At 47.3% G+C, this 18,698-nt stretch overlaps 1 protein-coding gene across 4 annotated transcripts; it reads right to left on the bottom strand.

The window, feature by feature from the left end:
• Positions 1 to 581: 581 nt before the first annotated feature.
• On the bottom strand, positions 582 to 18,319 carry LOC117886904 (zinc finger protein 850-like). 4 transcript variants are annotated; one of them, XM_034789029.1, is made up of 4 exons: positions 18,260 to 18,319; positions 5,773 to 5,965; positions 4,401 to 4,514; positions 582 to 3,003 (listed from the first exon to the last, which is right to left on the bottom strand). In XM_034789029.1, exon 4 carries the CDS (start codon positions 2,939 to 2,941, stop codon positions 884 to 886), a length of 2,058 nt encoding a protein of 685 aa, XP_034644920.1. In that variant the 5' UTR covers positions 2,942 to 3,003; positions 4,401 to 4,514; positions 5,773 to 5,965; positions 18,260 to 18,319; the 3' UTR covers positions 582 to 883. The 4 variants fall into 4 exon arrangements, with proteins under 4 accessions (XP_034644920.1, XP_034644921.1, XP_034644917.1 ...); XM_034789030.1 differs by lacking the exon at positions 18,260 to 18,319 and adding an exon at positions 9,601 to 10,610; XM_034789026.1 differs by lacking the exons at positions 5,773 to 5,965; positions 18,260 to 18,319 and adding an exon at positions 5,120 to 5,174.
• Between the last annotated feature and the right edge of the window lie 379 nt (positions 18,320 to 18,698).

Below are 18,698 nucleotides of genomic sequence, written 5' to 3'. Positions count from 1 at the left end.
CAGACAAACCGCCAACCTTAAGCATATTCTCACCAGCAACCACACACCGCACCATGGTAACTCTAACTCAGGAACCAATCCATGCAACAAACCTCAATGCCAACTCTCTCCACATATTTATACCAGCGATACCATCACAGGACCTAACCAGATCAGCCACAACATCACCGGTTCATTCACTTGTACATGCACCAATGTAACATACACCATCTTGTGCCAGCAATGCCCCCCTGCTATGTACATCGGCCAAACTGGATAATCCCTACATAAAAGAATAAATGGACACAAGTCAGATATTAGGAATGGCAATATACAAAAACCTGTAGGAGAACATTTCAACCTCCCTGGACCCACAATAGCAAATTTAAAGGGGATCCTGCAGCAAAAAAACTTCAGGACCAGACTCCAAAGAGAAACTGCTGAACTTCAGTTAATTTGCAAATGACATTAATGAGTTCAGGATTAAACAAAGACTGTGAATGGCTAGGCAACTACAAAAGCAGTTTCTCCTCCCTTGGTGTTCACACCTCAACTACTAGAAGATGGCCTCATCCTCCCTGATTGAACTAACCTCGTTATCTCTAGACTGATTCTTGCCTGCATATTTCTACCTGCCTCTGGAAATTTCCACCACATGCATCTGACAAAGTGGGTATTCACCCACAAAAGCTTATGCTCCAATACTTCTGTTAGTCTATAAGTTGCCACAGATTCTTCGTTGCTTTTTATAGACTACAACAGTTACCATCTTCTTCGAGGTCTTTAACATAAGTTTACATTTCAAAGCTCAAGCTTATATAACATGGACACACTTTTTAACATATCTCTGAATGTTGAACTGGGTCTATTACATGCAAGTTGCTTAACCCTTTCTCTCCCAGTGTCACAGAAGTTTAGCTCCTGTGTGGATTGCTTGATGTTTAATAAGGTGTGACCTCTGTATGAAACTTTTCCCACAGTCCAAGCACTTGTGGGGTCTCTCTCCTGTGTGGATTGCTTTATGTTTAATAAGGTGTGACCTTTGTATGAAACTTTTCCCACAATCCAAGCACTTGTGGGGTCTCTCTCCTGTGTGGATTGCCTGATGTTTAACAAGGTCTGACCTCCGTATGAAATTTTTTCCACAGTTCAAACACTTATGTGGTCTTTCTCCTGTGTGGATTGCCTGATGTTTAACAAGGTTTGACCTCTGTATGAAACTTTTCCCACAGTCCAAGCACTTGTGGGATCTCTCTCCTGTGTGTATTGCCTGATGTTTAACAAGGTGTGACCTCCGTATGAAATTTTTTCCACAGGCTAAGCACTTGTGGGGTCTCTCTCCTGTGTGGATTGCCTGATGTTTAACAAGGTCTGACCTCCATATGAAATTTTTTCCACAGTTCAAACACTTATGTGGTCTCTCTCCTGTGTGGATTGCTTGATGTTTAACAAGGTTTGACCTCTGTATGAAACTTTTCCCACAGTCCAAGCACTTGTGGGATCTCTCTCCTGTGTGGATTGCCTGATGTTTGACAAGGTGTGACCGCCGCATGAAATTTTTTCCACACACTAAGCACTTGTGGGGTCTCTCTCCTGTGTGGATTGCCTGATGTTTAATACGGGCTGATCTGGTTCTGAAAGTTTTCCCATAGTTCAAACACTTATGTGGTCTCTCTCCTGTGTGGATTGCTTGATGTTTAACAAGGTTTGACCTCTGTATGAAACTTTTCCCACAGTCCAAGCACTTGTGGGGTCTTTCTCCTGTGTGGATTGCTTTATGTTTAATAAGGTTTGACCTCTGTATGAAACTTTTCCCACAGTCCATGCACTTATGGGGTCTCTCTCCTGTGTGGATTGCCTGATGTCTAATAAGGTCTGACCTCTGTATGAAACTTTTCCCACAATCCAAGCACTTGTGGGGTCTCTCTCCTGTGTGGATTGCCTGATGTTTAGAAAGGGCTGATCTGTTCCTGAAACTTTTCCCACACTCTAAGCACTTATGTGGTCTCTCTCCTGTGTGGATTGCCTGATGTTTAATAAGGTGTGACCTCTGTTTGAAACTTTTCCCACATTCCAAGCACTTGTGGGGTCTCTCTCCTGTGTGGATTGCCTGATGTTTAACAAGGTGTGACCTCCGTATGAAATTTTTTCCACAGTTCAAACACTTATGTGGTCTCTCTCCTGTGTGGATTGCTTGATGTTTAACAAGGTATGACCTCTGTATGAAACTCTTCCCACAGTCCAAGCACTTGTGGGGTCTCTCTCCTGTGTGGATTGCTTTATGTTTAATAAGGTTTGACCTCTGTATGAAACTTTTCCCACAGTCCAAGCACTTATGTGGTCTCTCTCCTGTGTGGATAGCCTGATGTTTAGTAAGGTCTGACCTCTGTATGAAACTTTTCCCACAGTCCAAGCACTTGTGGGGTCTCTCTCCTTTATGGAATGCCTGATGTTTAACAAGGTGTGACCTCCGTATGAAACTTTTTCCACAGTCTAAGCACTTATGGGGTCTCTCTCCTGTCTGGATTCTCTGATGTGTAATTAATGCTGACTTCCAATTCAAACAGTTTGCACACTCGAGGCATTGATAGGTTTTCTCTCCTATGTGGCTTTTCCCATGGTTATTAAGATCTGAGCAGTTATTGAAGCTTTCCCCATGGGCCAAGCATTGAAGGGGTTTCCCTCCAGTATGGATTGTCTGATGTGTCACAAGCGGCAATCTGAAAATGTACCCTTTTCCACATTCAAGGCACTGATAGGGTTTCTCTTCCTTAGGATTGGTCTGCTGGGCTGTGGGATCCTTGTCTCCTCCCCCACATATAATAGATTCATCCACTTTCTTCCTTGAGTGGTTTTTCAGTCGCCTCTCTGACTTGTGCCAATTTCCCCAGGCTTCTCCCTCTTCCAAGCATTGGGATAAACTCCCATCAGCTCTTCCCACAAAGGTCCCCTGTGGTTCCATTTGCCCAGGAACTTCCTCATGATGATTCCCATCCTTCTTCTCATCCACTGTCTCATCACCTGCTGGGAGATAGAGACAATCCAGACAGGTGTAGGACTGATAAATGAAATTGTTTTTAATTGTTCACTTTATTAATGTAACTTTATAAATAAAGTTTTATGAGTGAAACAATTTTCATTCATAAAACTGGTTACCCCAATAACTGGCTAATTAACAGTTCAGATACTTGTTAAGAGCCATAGCAGTTCAGTCAGCTGCCTTTGTAAGTTTTACTATTAATCCAATTCCTGCTTAAATCACTGAGACTTGCACTGTTTCAGTATTGTAACTTCTGTTCACCATTTGTTATACTTGTCTATATTGTAACTTCTGTTCACTGTTTGCCATATTGTAATTCAAACCCCATTTTAAAAAGCTTACTTCATTTCGTAAGGGCTTGCTGCAACCTTCATTTTTGCAAACCCTGCTGTAATCTTATTAGTTTAGTTTAGATGTGTGAATGAGGTATGTATGGATGATGGAATCAACCTCCAGCCCCAGCCTGTCCTGATTAAATAGAGTTCAAACACCAATGGCTGAAGATGCAGATAAGAGCCCTAACAAAGTAAGAAAAATCCACCCTAAAAAGAAAAGGTACAATAGAAGGAAGATCAAAGCCAGGTCCCAGGCTGAAAGTCATGTCTGCAATTGACGGGTGATCAATCACCAAACCCAGAGGCAGCGTGACTCAACAAGACCTATAGACTCTGGATTCAAACTAAAGCCTACAAAAAGGATGGGTGAGATGGAAAACTTTGAAGGAGGGTAACATTCTGCTGCCAACATGGAAGGGTATCGGTGCATGCCCAACAGAGACCCAGCTCGTCCTTGTGCCCGGCTTTCCTGGCCAGTTAGCCGCCACAAGCTACGAACCCAAGCTGCAAACTCAAGCCACAGACTCAAGCAGGACTGGTAACTATGCAGCAGCTGCAGAACATCTGATAAATGTGTGTGTGTAAATGTGTGTGTGTATGTGTGTGTGTGTATAGGTATTAGGTATAATGTGTGTGTATAAGAATTAAAATATTAGTTATCGGTCATAAATCAAATTGTTATCATAATAAATGTGGCATCTTTGTCTTAACCCCTAAAACGATCCTGTATAAGTTTGTGGGACAACAGAGGAGTCACTGTGCTGGGGAGAAAGAGGAATAGCACCAAGGGAAAACCCAACACGCTAACATTGTGAAGACTGAGCAACTGGATTTTGCCTCCAGATCCCACCCAAACACTCCCAGGGATGGAAAGTTGGGAAGGCAACTCCTGCAGCTAACAGGACAGGTGGAAAGCCGTGAATGGTATCTGTTGACTACAGCCCTGGCTGAGGTGAGGAAGAACTAAGGGCTCTTACTCACAGCATATTTTTGGAATTCTCAACTTTTTCCTTCATTCACCAGATGGTTTCTGTTTCAGTCCTCACCTGTGCGACTGCCTCTCAGGATCTCTCTTTCCTCACAGACCTGGAGATCTGGGACCCACAGTTCTTCCCCTCGTTCCAGGTGGGAGATCAGTTCAGGTTTGGGAATGGGAAATCCTGCACAGGGAGTGAAAAGAGACAAGGTCAGGGCGCATGGAGGATTGGAAGAGTGTCTGTCACAAAGGGCATTCTGTGAGTGGTACCTCTCCCCATGACCTGCTGGGGGAACATGGAATCCAACAGGATGGGAACATGATCACTGAGCCCTCTTGGGAGAAGCAGACGTCTGGGGAGGTGGGGGGAATTGCTACGCCCTCACAAGGAATTCCCAGGATCTATGTGCTGTTGGGCCTTGCTGATGCGCACACAGCTCTGGAGTTAGACCATTTCCTATTTCTAAATCTGCAGAGTCCAGAGTCTTCCCCACGGCTGGAGCTATTCCCAAGAAGGGAAATGAAGAGGGATTTTGGGCGTCAGTAAGAAACAATACAGACAGGACAATGAATGACTTCTGCCCCCCCCAAAATGCTGGAGGGGTGGGCATGGTTTCACATGTCCATTAGGTTTTGACACCTGTGTCCCAATGAAAGTCTCTCTCATGTGGCAGCTGCGCATTATGGAACCCATTCCCCTCCAATCTAACTGACCAGGGGAGAACCTGACCAGAGTCAGAAATGAAGACCTCATGGCTTCTAATAACAGAGGGGATAGGAATCCCTTACCCAGCGAGGTCACCATCTCATAGTTCTCCTGCATGACGTCCCTGTAGAGGGCTCTCTGACTGGGGTCCAGCAGAGCTCCCTGCCCCTGGGTGAAATACACAGCCACCTCCTCGAAGGTCACCGGCAACTGAAACAACAAGAGACCCCCACTCAGCCCCTGCTGCCACAGCCACAAACCCACTAGTCACAGGAGAGGAAGAAAGAAAAAAACTTCTTAGAAGCTCTGGGAGGACCCTAGTAACAGAATCCCACCCCCACCCTGCTCAGAGCACCAGGAGTCTTCATGAGGCGGGGAGAAGGTGAGACTTCCTTGTCCCCCCAAAAGCAGATGGAGCAGGGCAGGGTCCTCTCATTTACCAATTACCGCACACTTGCCAGCCACAGGCGGATACAGAGAGCAGAGCACTGAGCCAGGGAAGGGACAGGAATCCCAAAAGCTTTCCTTCGTATTTCACAGCAGCCTCTGGCCACTGGGTTCAGGCTCCAGCACTGGGAGTCTGGAAAATGTTCCCAGCACTGCCCAGGAGGGTTATGACCTCTTTGACAAATGGTGGTATGCCCCCTCCTACTCAGAAAATCAGCAGGTTTATCACACCCTGTCTCCTCCCTGCCTCTCCCTCCCCCTGTCCAACAGCTCCCTGAAAATCCCCTACCTGAGCTGACTCCATCACAGCCATTTCCCTTCCCTGTCCCCTGGAAGACGGGACGATCTTGAGTGAAATCTGGATGTGATTCCTCAGCCTGTCAGGGCGATTGGGAAGGTTTCAGAAGGAGCTTGAGTGCATGTCACAGCCCGATTCCCCCCAGGCTCTCTCCCTGCAGACAGACGCTCTGGACTCTGCCACACTGGAAAGAAACTCAGTTAGTTCATTAACACCCAGGCCAGGGCCCTCCCAGCGTAACTAAACCCCACGGGGCACTTTTAAACTCTCCCCATAAGAGGGTCTCTGAGCCCAATGCTGGAAAAAGAGCAGAACCAAAGAAGGCACCTTGGGGGATTCCCCCTGACATTATCGTGTCACCCCTCTAACTCTCCCCTTCCCCCCAAGTAGTGCAGTGTTCAGCCGAGTCAGGAACTGGCTTTTCCTCTCTCAGCTCCTCCCCTTGTTCCCAGGGGGATGCAGGGAATGGATCCGGGCAGGTCTGGGATCTGGGAGCCTCCCTCCCCTTTGTTGTTCCTGGTTTCCCCTTCCAGTCTCTCCTCTCTCCCTTTTTATCTTTTTCCCTTAGGAGAACCAGCGACTGCACCATTGTCCTGGGCCTTTGCTCTCATTAGGCAGCTCAGTCACTGCCACTGCTAACAGGGGTTTGAACCTGGCTGTGTCCATGGGGGCAGGAGCTCTGGGACTCGCAGACACACAGGGAAACCCCTCCCCATGTAGGCCAAACTCACCAGCCAGTCCCTGAAATGGGCCCTTTGTGCAGAGTCACTTTCCTGCCCAGTCCCAGCCCTTTACCCCCAGGTCTCTCCATCACCTGCAGGCTGCAGCTCAGGGGCTGGTGTGGGCAGAACCCAGCGCTGCCCCAGGGGCTGGTTCCAGCCACCGCAGCAAATCCCCACCTGGGCTGGGCACAGAGGGGATTTAACAAAGGTCTCTCCTCTGCTTCTAGGTTTGGGCTCCCAAGTCAAAATACAGGAGGCAGCAGCTTCGGACCCAGGGAGCTCAACTCCAGAACTCTAATATCCTGAGCAGAGAGAGACACACACCTACCGCCTCCTCTCCCTTAGCAATAACCAGAGCCCTCTGGTGGCAACACCCGATTAACGAGTTGCCCTGGACTCTGCCCCTAGCCCCCAGGGACTGGCAGTGTTACCTAACCAGGGCACAGTATCCATCCTGTCTGACTAATCAAGGACCCCCCCCCCAGCCTCTGCTTGAACCAAGTCAGAAGAAAGACAGATAAGAAAGCAATGAAAAGGACATGGGAGACGAACCTAAACCCATCCAGACAAGGGTGACAGAATTAAGGCAACTCCCGTAGCCTCATTTGCATAGAAGATGGGACAGGGCGGCACCTCCACTAGCATACAGACTGGAGACCAGAGATTCCAAGGCAAGAACTGCACTGAACTCTGGGACCAGAAAAACAGAGAAGCAATGCAGCATGGGGGAATCTCTGCTCCAGTTGTTAATGAATCCAAGCCTGCAAATTCTCAATTACTGAGAGACAATTTACACACATTGATATATTTGCTTTCGACAAACAACTCTCTGTATAACTTTTCATGAGTGATGTAACCAGTGTTTGGATTCTAATATTTAAACAGTTTGGTTAAATTTATTCCCCTAAATTTTAGTTATTGCTAATTATGTACTTCATGTATCTTTGACTTTTAAAATGAACTTTGTATGTGTGGATAATCTAAGCACTATACCCAGATGTACACACACTCTATTCTTAACCTGTGTGTTATGTAATTTTTTTTAACATTAGCTTTAATAAATCCTTTATTGGTATCCAAAATACTGACGCTGCCTAATTGCATTGTGAGCTCCCTGGAAGGAACACCACCCATAACCAGGAATGGTCAGTTCCTATTGTCTAGCTTGAACAAAACAACTTTGGTATACGCCCTTGAGCCATCAGTTTACACATAAACAAATCTAGTGATCTCCCTTGAACCATTGTTGTTTCCCTACAAAACCCCCTACCCACGCTCAAGTAAGTGCTCTGATGCCTGGATCCAAAATTTGCATCAGTTCCATTGGGACTTCATCTTCTCCTGACTGATCGTGCTGGGGGCTCTGCCTGTCTCCAGCACTCCAGACCCTCAGCTAACACCATCACCTGGGATCCCCGATCGATGCAAGCATCATGGAGTGGTGAGAACCCATCTCTCTCTCTCTCGGTATAGCCTTCTTACCATGACTTGTGTGATCAGTTATAGTTTTCTCAACCTGACTTTTATAATCAAATTTAAGTTAGATTTATTATAACAACTGTTTTGTTTGGCTCCCCTATGGTTATTACCTGGCAATAAATAACTTTCATGGTTAAGCTGGTTGCTTCCCTCTCCCCTCCCCCCCCGACTTCCCGTGGGTGTTTTTGGCTACCCCATTTGCTCTGCAACAACGCTCCTCCTCGTACCTAAACTAAAGATCCCTGCAGCACCCAAAAATCCTGTGGGGTTTGCTCATCAAGTGGGTTACTACCAAAACGACTGTAACGTGAAACTGGAGACAGGGACGTGCTGAACCTGGGGCATATGAGGGTGACAGCTTGGAAATGCTGCTCAACCCAGCCTGCTGATTCCAGGGACACATAAGGGGTCAGCTTGGGAGTGCTGTTGTTAGTGTGTGTGTGTGTGTGTGTGTGTGCGCTCATCTGATTCTGGGGCTGGAGGACCCCAGCCCTGGGGAACCTAGGTCCTGCAGGATAGCTCCATTGGGAGGGGACTTGCAGCAGGGAGAAATAGAGTGCTGTATGAGAACACAAGTGACACAAGCAGTACATTGATAGAAGTAGAGAAACCCCCCTGCCCCAGAAGACTAACCCTAATAAATGAGTGTATCCCAAAGTAACAGGCAGAGCTGGTAACAGCAGGCAGAGGCTGATCTCATTGGCCCATCCACACTCACCCCCTGCCATACCCAGCAGTAACTCTGGTCTGTCACCAGTGTGGCTGAGATCTGAATCCTGCACATATATCAGACCAGGGCCCTGGGCAGCCCAAAACACTCAGGAGACTGACCCCAAAATCATGAGTGTGTCTTTTTTTAATGTTTAAATCAAATAATAACAGCAGGGGGTGTCTGCCTGGGAGGGGCAGGGGGTGCCTGTGGATATTTGCCTTGTCATTTCTGAGCCCTGAGGAGTTAGTCCCCTGCTCACCCCCAATGCTTGTTTGACCAGTTCCTGGAAAAATGTTCCCACTGGCTGTTGGGTGGGGCAGTGCCTCATGCTCTCCTACCCCATGGGTGACCAAAGGGCATCACTTCCAGGGGTGGTGGGGAATGGGTGGGTCTCTCTTACCTTCCCTCCAAGTGGAACCATCCCTGGGAGTAGGGGCTGGGGCCCGGGAAGGGGAGCCCTGGCCAGGCGGGGGCTCTGCCCTGGGAGAGGCTCCAGGGGCACAGCAGGAATGTTACTGCTTGTGCCTTACACTATACACCTCTCCTGTGTGCAGCCAGGGTTCCAGGATTTTGCTGTGAATGGGGATTACGCACTGCAATGCCCAGTTACTGCATCGAGTGTGATTCCCTTCCTGTTGCTGGGAATGAGGGACTCCACTAAGGATAAGGCCTTTTCCTATAGCCATACTGTGAGGCCGAAGGCCTTAGTCTGCAGCCATGAGCTAAGAAGCAGAAAGTCACATCCTCACATTCCATCTAAATTACATTAAACCAATGTAACATCAGGCTGTTAAAAAGGAGACCCTGTCCCAATAGCACCCACTATCACCAGATAAAGAAACAGATCTTAAGATGGTGAAAGAAAACTTAGTTGGACAGCATTCTGTCTGTCAAGAAACCACTTACCAATAGTTGTGGTTGTGAAATCCTCATTTCTTTATTGTTTTGTCTTTATGGTCCCAACTTCTCTACTATTTGGGTGGATGATCTCTGTCTGATTCTTTGATTGTTTCTGTTTGTTACATAATTGATTTTGGTAGGTGTAAATTAATTAAGGGGGTGGGGTATGATTGGTTAGAGAATTTTGGTACAACATGTTAGGATTGGCTAGTAAAATTTTAGTAAAATGATTGGTTAAGGTATAGTTAAGCAGGACTCAAGTTTCACTATACAAACTGTGGTCCAAGAAGGAGACCAGCAGAAAGAACAAAAGAAGAAGAAGAAAAGACCTGGAAGAAGAACTCACCTCTAAGACACACCACTCCAGATCCTTCTGGGCCCTACCAATAAACCCATCCCACTGAAATCTCCCTGCCCCTCAGAGCCTCCACATCCCCTGGCCACGGCACTACGGGGGCATCATCCATAAATGTCACTGAGTCAACGGGACAATGAAATGAGACATCCTGATCCCAGGGAGGGGGGAGAAGGGGCATTTCTATGGAGACCCACGATTGTTCAGAGTCCCCAATATCAACAGGGATTCTAGGGTGAGGGAGTCCTGGTCCTAGAGAGGCTGCCCAGAACATCAGGAGACACATTTCACGGCGACAGTGATGCTGTGTGTGATTTGCTCTGGTAAGAGATTGGATCAACCAGCAGTTTGGCTATTGCTCGCTGGCTACCAGCCCTGGGCCTGGTCTACAAGATCTGCTCCCTTAACTCGGATCATGGAGGTGTCACTTGCCAGTGCTTTGCCACCAAGTCTCCTATGGTGATTCACAGGGCCAGATTAGCCTGTCACTGGGCTCTAGACAAAACCCCTTTATGTCTGCCCCAGACAGGGTTCTGCTCATGGAGTTGTCCCTGCTAGGCCACTGAGGTTATTTGTCAGGCCCTGTGTCATAACTATAGAGGGAAGGGTAACAGCCCTCCTGTGTACAATACTATAAAATCCCTCCTGGCCAGAGACTCCTAAATCCTTTTACCTGTAAAGGGTTAAGAAGCTCAGGTAACTTGGCTGACAACTGGCCCAAAGGACCAATAAGGGGACAAGATACTTTCAAATCTTGGTGGGGGGAAGGCTTTTGTTTGTGCTCTTTGTTTTGGGGGTTGTTCGCTCTTGGGACTAAGAGGGACCAGACATCAATCCAGGCTCTCCAAATCTTTCTGAACAAGTCTCTCATATTTCAAACTTGTAAGTAAACAGCCAGGCAAGGCGTGTTAGTTTTTATCTTTGTTTTCTCAACTTGTAAATGTACCTTTTTGCTAGAGTGTTTATCTCTGTTTGCTGTAACTTTTTTTTGAACCTAAGGCTAGAGGGAGGTCCTCTGGGCTCTTTAAGTTTGATTATCCTGTAAAGTTATTTTCCATCCTGATTTTACAGAGATGATTTTTACCTTTTTCTTTAATTAAAAGCCTTCTTTTTAAAAACCTGATTGATTTTCCTTGTTTTTAGATCCAAGGGGGTTGGATCTTGATCCACCAGGAGTTGGTGGGAGAAAGGAGGGGGATGGTTAATTTCTCCTTGTTTTAAGATCCAAGGGGTTTGGATCTGTATTCACCAGGGAATTGGTGAAGGGTCTCTCAAGGCTACCCAGGGAAGGGAATTAGCACTTTGGGAGTGGTGGCAGCGGACCAGATCTAAGCTGGTAGTTAAGCTTAGAAGTTTTCATGCAGGCCCCCACATTTGTACCCTAAAGTTCAGAGTGGGGAAGCAGCCTTGACATGGTGGCAGAGTGGTGGGATCATTTTAAACCAAAAGCCAGTAAGATTTTTTTTCTCCTTTCTAGCTGCTTGGAAAGCAGAGCTGAAGGTAGATGCATATCTGGTCTCTCCTTGCCTGAAGGCAGAGGTGTTAAGTTTTTTTAACAAGGGTCTTTGTTAAGAGAAGGGTTTAAGCAGTGAGCAAACAGCTGGCAAAAGGAATTTACAAGCTGAATTGTTTTTTCTTTTTATCTCTCGGGGATAGCTAGTTAGAAAGTCTCTGTTACCTAAGCAGCCTGAGCTGAGTGCATCCCAGTTTCAGTGAACTGCAGAGGGGGTGTGACCCAGCACAAGAAAGCAGGAAAATGACTACCAGTGAAGCAGTTAACAAACTAGAACTGGCTAGACTAGAAGCAGAAGAAAATGAAAAGAAACATCAGAGACTGCTCCAATTAAAAAAACTCAAGAAAGAAGCTACTATGGAGGAGAGAGAAAGAGAAGAGAAAGCCAAAGAGGAGGCCCACAGGAGAGCTATGGAGCAAAAAGAAAAAGAGATGGAGCTGAAAGAAAAAGAGATGGAGGAGTGAGAAAGAGAGAGGAAGCATGAACTGGAATTAGCACGGGGTAGGCCGGATATACCAGCCAATCCTAGCAACCCCTCTCCAGGTACCTCTTCCCATCCCAGAAAATTCCCCACCTACAAGGCAGGCGATGACACTGAGGCCTTCTTAGAAGATTTTGAAAGGGCCTGCCTTAGGTACAGCATCACTACAGACCAGTACATGGTAGAGCTGAGGCCGCAGCTCAATGGACCCTTAGCAGAGGTTGCGGCTGAAATGCCTAAGGAACACATGAACAATTATGAACTTTTTAAAAACAAGGCCAGAATCAGAATGAGGCTAACACCTGAGCATGCCTGTCGGTGGTTCAGAGCCATAAGATGGAAACCAGACGTGTCATTTACCCGACATGCCTACCACACTGGGAAAAATTGGGATGCCTGGATATCAGGAGCAAATGTTAAATCTACAGAAGAGTTGCCCTTCCTAATGCAAATGGAGCAGTTTTTAGAGGGTGTTCCTGAGGAAATAGAAAGGTACATCCTAGATGGGAAGCCCAAAATTGTAACCGAGGTGGGGGAGATTGGAGCCAAATGGGTGGAGGTGGCAGAAAAGAAAAAAAATTAGTAGCAGTTGGAGCAAATATCAGAAGGGGCAACCCGAAACAAAACCTTACCACTGGGGACAACCCAAGGCCCAACCTAACAAAGGGAAGGGTAACAGCCCTCCTGTGTACAATACTACAAAATCACTCCTGGGCAGAGACTCTTAAATCCTTTTACCTGTAAAGGGTTAAGAAGCTCAGGTAACCTGGCTGACACCTGACCCAAAGGACCAATAAGGGGACAAGATACTTTCAAATCTTGGTGGGGGGAAGGCTTTTGTTTGTGCTCTTTGTTTTGGTGGTTGTTCGCTCTTGGGACTAAGAGGGATCAGACATCAGTCCAGGCTCTCCAAATCTTTCTGAACAGTCTCTCATATTTCAAACTTGTAAGTAAACAGCCAGGCAAGGCGTGTTAGTTTTTATCTTTGTTTTCTCAACTTGTAAATGTACCTTTTTGCTAGAGTGTTTATCTCTGTTTGCTGTAACTTTGAACCTAAGGCTAGAGGGGGTCCTCTGGGCTCTTTAAGTAAGTTATTTTCCCATCCTGATTTTACAGAGATGATTTTTACCTTTTTCTTTAATTAAAAGCCTTCTTTTTAAGAACTGATTGATTTTCCTTGTTTTAAGATCCAAGGGGTTTGGATCTGTATTCACCAGGGATTTTTTTTTTTTAAGAAATTAATGGAGATATCCCATCTCCTAGAACTGGAAGCGACCTTGAAAGGTCATCGAGTCCAGCCCCCTGCCTTCACTAGCAGGACCAAGTACTGATTTTGCCCCAGAGCCCCCAGTAGCCCCCTCAAGGATTGAACTCACAACCCTGGGTTTAACAGGCCAATGCTCAAACCACTGAGCTATCCCTCCCCCAGTGAGGTGAAGGGTCTCTCAAGGCTACCCAGGGAAGGGAATTAGCACTTTGGGAGTGGTGGCAGCAGACCAGATCTAAGCTAGTCGTTAAGCTTAGAAGTTTCATGCAGGCCCCCACATTTGTACCCTAAAGTTCAGAGTGGGGATGCAGCCTTGACACCCTGTTAACATATCACTGAGCTGTAGGCAAAACCTCTTATGTCTGCCCCATCTTCGGGGTTTCCTGCTGGCGTTACAGCACAAACAGCTGCCAGCACAATTTCCTAGTGGTAGCTGTTACCGATATCTAGGTCCAGATGCCCCGGAGAAGGCAGCAGGGCGCATACTCAGAGGCAGACACTAATGTCCCTCAGGGAACTTTTACTCTGAAAATATAGCTGCTGCTGAGTTTTGGCACCTGGGGTTTCGTCATGAGTTTTGTATCTCTCAGTGGAGCCTAAACTGGGATTTAGGCTCCAAATCCCAGATATATGTGTTTAGCCTGGGGTTTGGATGCCTGTGTGCCATTGTGAATCTAGCCCTGTCTCTGTAATGTGGCCATGTGTAGCAGAAGCAACTGGGTTCATCAGATGTGAAGAACGTCAGGGTCTCCTTCCTTTCAAAACAGTTCTCAGCGTTGTCAGCAAACCTTTCCCACACAGCAGCCAGAAGCATGCTCTTGTGCCGAGCTGCCCACAGATACCCCAGGGTGTGACAAAGTGGGAATTTTCTTAATGTTTTCTCGGAATACTGTGTGTGCCTCAGTTTCCCCAATGTGTTACTCAAGTGTTGAGGTGGTGGGCCAAGGGTGTGTAATCATTGTGAAGACCCCTAGAGGGCAGGGGTGACTGCAGACTGGATGCCTGGGCAAAGAAAATGGCTGAACACTCTGTATCCTGGCAAGTGATGGCCAGAGTCCATCCTCGGCAAGGAGCCAGGCAAAGGTGTTGTAGAACAAAGAGAGAGGGGGAGGCCAGGTGACCTGTTTGCCCAGGAAAGCGACAAATCACGGAGTAGGGCAGCTGGGCGTGATTGAGGCTGGGTGGCTGGAAGCGGGTCAGTTTCCTGGTTTGGGACTCAGCGGGGAGAGCCCAGGGCTCCGGACTCTGGATCTCCCCCAAGATGGACTTTGCTGAAGGCTCCTGATTTCTGTGCTACAAGCTCTGTTCTATGCTGTGTTCCCAACGATTAACAAACCCGTCTGTTTTCCAAGCTGGCTGAGAGTCACTGCTGACTGTGGAGCTGGGGTGTATGGCCCTTTAAGGGACACGGTGTCAGGCTTCCCTAAGTGTTCCAGTTAGATGGACTCCCTGCAGGGAGCTCACAGTGTGAACAGGGGTGCTACACGCTCCAATGTCAGAACCAGGAGGTGCTGAAGCTGAGGAGGCTTCTTGCCCTGCTGAGAGTGTGCCCGAGGGGAGGTGCACTGCGCTAGAGTCCGGCCTGGCTTCATTCAGAGCAGTCCCAGAGCACCAAGACTGGGATTCTGTGAAACAGGGCTGACAAACACAGATCTCCCGTCCAAGCTCTGACTGCCTCAGCTATCAGGTGAGTAAAGAAGGAGCCGCCTGCCAGGTGGCTTGTCTCCAATGAAACCATCCTATACAGCTTTGGTAACAAATACAGAGCATGTCTAGTAACTGCCCCACCCTATCCCTGGATACTTTTGAGCCAGGAGATCAGCCTTGCATTTTGCACATATGCTGAGACACAACATCATAATGTTTTATGTGAGCTGAAAATACTTTTACTATGCCTGTCAGGGTGTGTCCTCACACCTTTGTGACTATCAAAGTCAGAGACTCACCGATATGACCATCCAAATGTAAGACAGGGGTAACAGACAAGTTACATTTTCCTGACAGTTCTAGTTAGTAAGAGATAAAGTTTAGCTAACATTTAGCGAGCAGGGAGAGCCTGAGCTCAAAGAAGAGTCTTTACAGTTTAAAGGATGAAAAATGTAGATCGGTTCATTCTCATGGGACAATAGTGCTCCCACTTTGTCTATGTTGCTTATAAAGGGAATCACTATACAGCAGGATTTACCATGAAACTATCTTGCCTTCATTCTGCTGCTCATCAATGATGTCCTGACTAGTGCAGGAGACAGAGAACAAGTGAGATCACCTTAAATTTCAATCTTAACCTATTTATTGACATTTTGTCAGGCCAAAACTGAGACCTTTGAACAATCATAATGGTGTTTCTATCCAGGACAACACTCAGGGAAGGGGAGATGAGTGCCTAACTACTTCAATCCTTCTCTTTGGACTTCAAAAAGCTAATGTGGGTTACACCTGGACTATACAAAACTTTAAAATTTTTCAGGAAGAGATCAAAGGCCTGATAATTAATAGTATTGGGGCGGAGGTCTCCTGAACTTGTCTGTGGTTGCCCTGACTGCCACTGTAAAAATTAAGGCCACCTGACTTCTGAATGAGAGCATCCAGACAGGGGTTTAAAGCGCTTGAACTAAGGGCTTGTCTACACTACTGGCCGGATCGACAGCCAGCAATCGATCCAGTGGGGATTGATTTATCGTGTCTAGTGTAGACGTGATAAATCGACTCCGGTACTCCACCTCAACGAGACGCGCAAGGGGAATCGACGGCAGAGCGTCTCCTGTCAACACACCACATTGAAGACACCACAGAAAGTAGATCTAAGTACATCGACTACAGCTACATTATTCATGTCACTGAAGTTGCGTAACTTAGATCGATCCCCCCGTAGTGTAGACCAGCTCTTAGGTGCATTAACTTCACACCTTTAGTGTCAGACCCTGCAGACAAGCCCTCAATGAGTAAAGGGACAGAAATAAGAGAAATTGTGTGGGGGAGGGGGGGAAGTGGAATCCCCTGCTAGTTCCTTTAGTTTCAAATGCTTCAACTTGTTTTCCATGATGCCCCCACAAATTGGTGCAGACATTCAAATGCAACACCTGGCAAAAGAGCAGTAGTAACAGGCACACAATCAGTATCAGAGTTTTCAGCCCATGAACAATAATGGGTCATTTAACATCCCAGTCAGCAGTATAGTCTGTGTTTATAAGACAATGGGTGTTTATACCAGGGGGTAACTAATGTGCATTAGCTATCCCAGTGTGAAAACATAAAAGAGGCAAAGCACTTTAGTTTCACCAAAAGGTAAACTAGGTGAGGTCAGCACTGCGTCCTCCTGCCTGATCAATGCAAAGGAGAAACAGAACAGTTCATTTTAAAAAATGACTTTGGCCGCACAAATCAGTACATTTGTCATAATGAAGAACATCCCTGAAATGTATCAGAACAAAAAATGTAGCATCCTTAAAAGGCTGTGAACTTTAAATAGGCCATTAGAAGTACAAACAATGCAGTAGAAAAATCAACATTGATGTATGCAATAAATGAAATCCCAGAAGAGTAAGATGTGCACTTCTATGTGTGCAGGATGGGGGGTTACTCACACACATAAGGTTTTAAAATCAATTTTCAGTTACAAGTGGTGGTGGGGATATCACATGTTCCCGGAAGTGCAAAATGGCATGGAATGTTACAGGATTGTACGGCCATTCTAGATATATGGATCCTTTGGAAGGGGTAGCTGTAAAAGCATGAAGCTAGTACACCCCAAAGGCTCAGACACAACAAGATAATAAAAGAAAAACAAGATGTCTTGATTTCTGTATTTAAATTCTAGACTTTTGGGTGCATAACTCATGGGGTTGACAATCGATCTTGGGGTTGTATACCTGTGCTTAGTAAATAATACCATAGAAATTTCCTTTTGATAACCATTTTATACAAGACACTCTAAGGCCCTTAGGGACAGATTTTTAAAAGGATTTTGGCCACTAGTGGCATATTACAAAGTATCTAGGTGCCTTCAACCTTGAAACGTCTGGCCGTTAGTGAGTATTTGGGAACCAAGTTCTACACACAAATGGGACATGGGATAAAGCACTAGTGTGCTGGACACAGAGACAAAGTAATTGGCTAAGGCAAGCCCCATTGGTGCATCAAAGCAAACTGAAGGAGTTTTGAGACCAGCCCATGAAATCAGTCAGCACTGAACTCAAATTACAATAGTGCAATAGAAACAAGAAATGTTACAGTGTCACCCTGAGATGTGATTGCTGTAGCTACTAGCAACTGTTAATATTTCCCATGATTATTTGCTACTAAGAATATGAATTCCATGGCACAATGACGTCCCTCTGCACAATGTTAATGAAGTTTAGGATGAAGAGCTCAGAGTAATATAAATAATATTTTTAAAAAGGAACTAATTTAAAGGCGTGAAACTGCACAGACTGGATTCCAAGAGGAGTCTAATGCAGGGGACCAGGCACCCTGGCTAAGACACATTTATGAAGCGCTGGGCGGCTTTACGCAGACATAGAAACTGTGAACTGGATTCTTTTAAACACTAAAAGTAAGTACCTGTGACAATGATAGTTGTTGGGTTGGGAGGGGGGGGTGTCTGTAAATATTTCGCTGGATCGAGTCTCTTTTAGCAGCTCAGTAGCATCTTATACAGGAGAGGGGCCCTGTCCAGGCTCTGCGATGCACTGGGCCTTTAAGGACACGGCCCTGGGAAATGGGAGCTGAAATCCCGCCAAAGAGGGGAAGAAAAGCCCCTATGCCCCCACCCCCCTTATTTTTGCAACCACTGCAGCGGGCTCACCCCATCTGGGGGTCTTTTGCCCCCTGCACTCCGGATCCCACCCCCCTCAGTCCCCCCACGTGTGGCTGTCCCTGTCTCAGTCCCAGCACGGCCCGGGCTGGCTCCCCCCGCCCCGCACACACCGGGAGGTGGCGGCAGCTTTCCCGGGCCCAGGGCGGGAATCGCAGCCAGCTCCGCTGGGAGCAGCCTGGGGCCAAACCTCCCCCTGCAGCCCGGGTGTGACTGGGGAGCGGGTCTCTCTTACCTTCCCTCCGAGCGGGGCCCCCTGGGGCAGGGGCCGGGCCGGGAAGGGGCCTGGCCGGGCTGGGGGCTCTGCCCTGGGAGAGGCTCCTGGGGAGCAGCGGGAAGGGCCCTGCTGGAGATTCCCCTCTCCCGGCTGCAGCCCGGGCTCCGGGCTCCCAGCACCAGCCGCCGGGGCTCGGGGATCTCGCCAGGAGCCTGGAGCCAGAGTCACCGCAGCGGCTGCGAGTCACTTCCTGCTGCCGGGCCTGAGCCCAGCGATCGCTCCCCCCAGAGCCGCCTCCCAGCTGCTCCTGGGTCCTAGCGATCAACCCATCGCGCTGCAGCATCTCTGTGTCCGGCTTGTGTTAGACTCATAGACTTTAAGGTCAGAAGGGACCATCACGATCATCCAGCCCAGGGCTTCTCACAACCAAATGTTTGGTGGCTTCAGTATGCGGCCA

This window comes from Trachemys scripta, chromosome 14 (assembly GCF_013100865.1).
Source record: "Trachemys scripta elegans isolate TJP31775 chromosome 14, CAS_Tse_1.0, whole genome shotgun sequence".
In the NCBI taxonomy this organism is placed as follows: domain Eukaryota; kingdom Metazoa; phylum Chordata; order Testudines; family Emydidae; genus Trachemys; species Trachemys scripta.
This window is presented reverse-complemented; position numbering and strand designations above follow the sequence as displayed.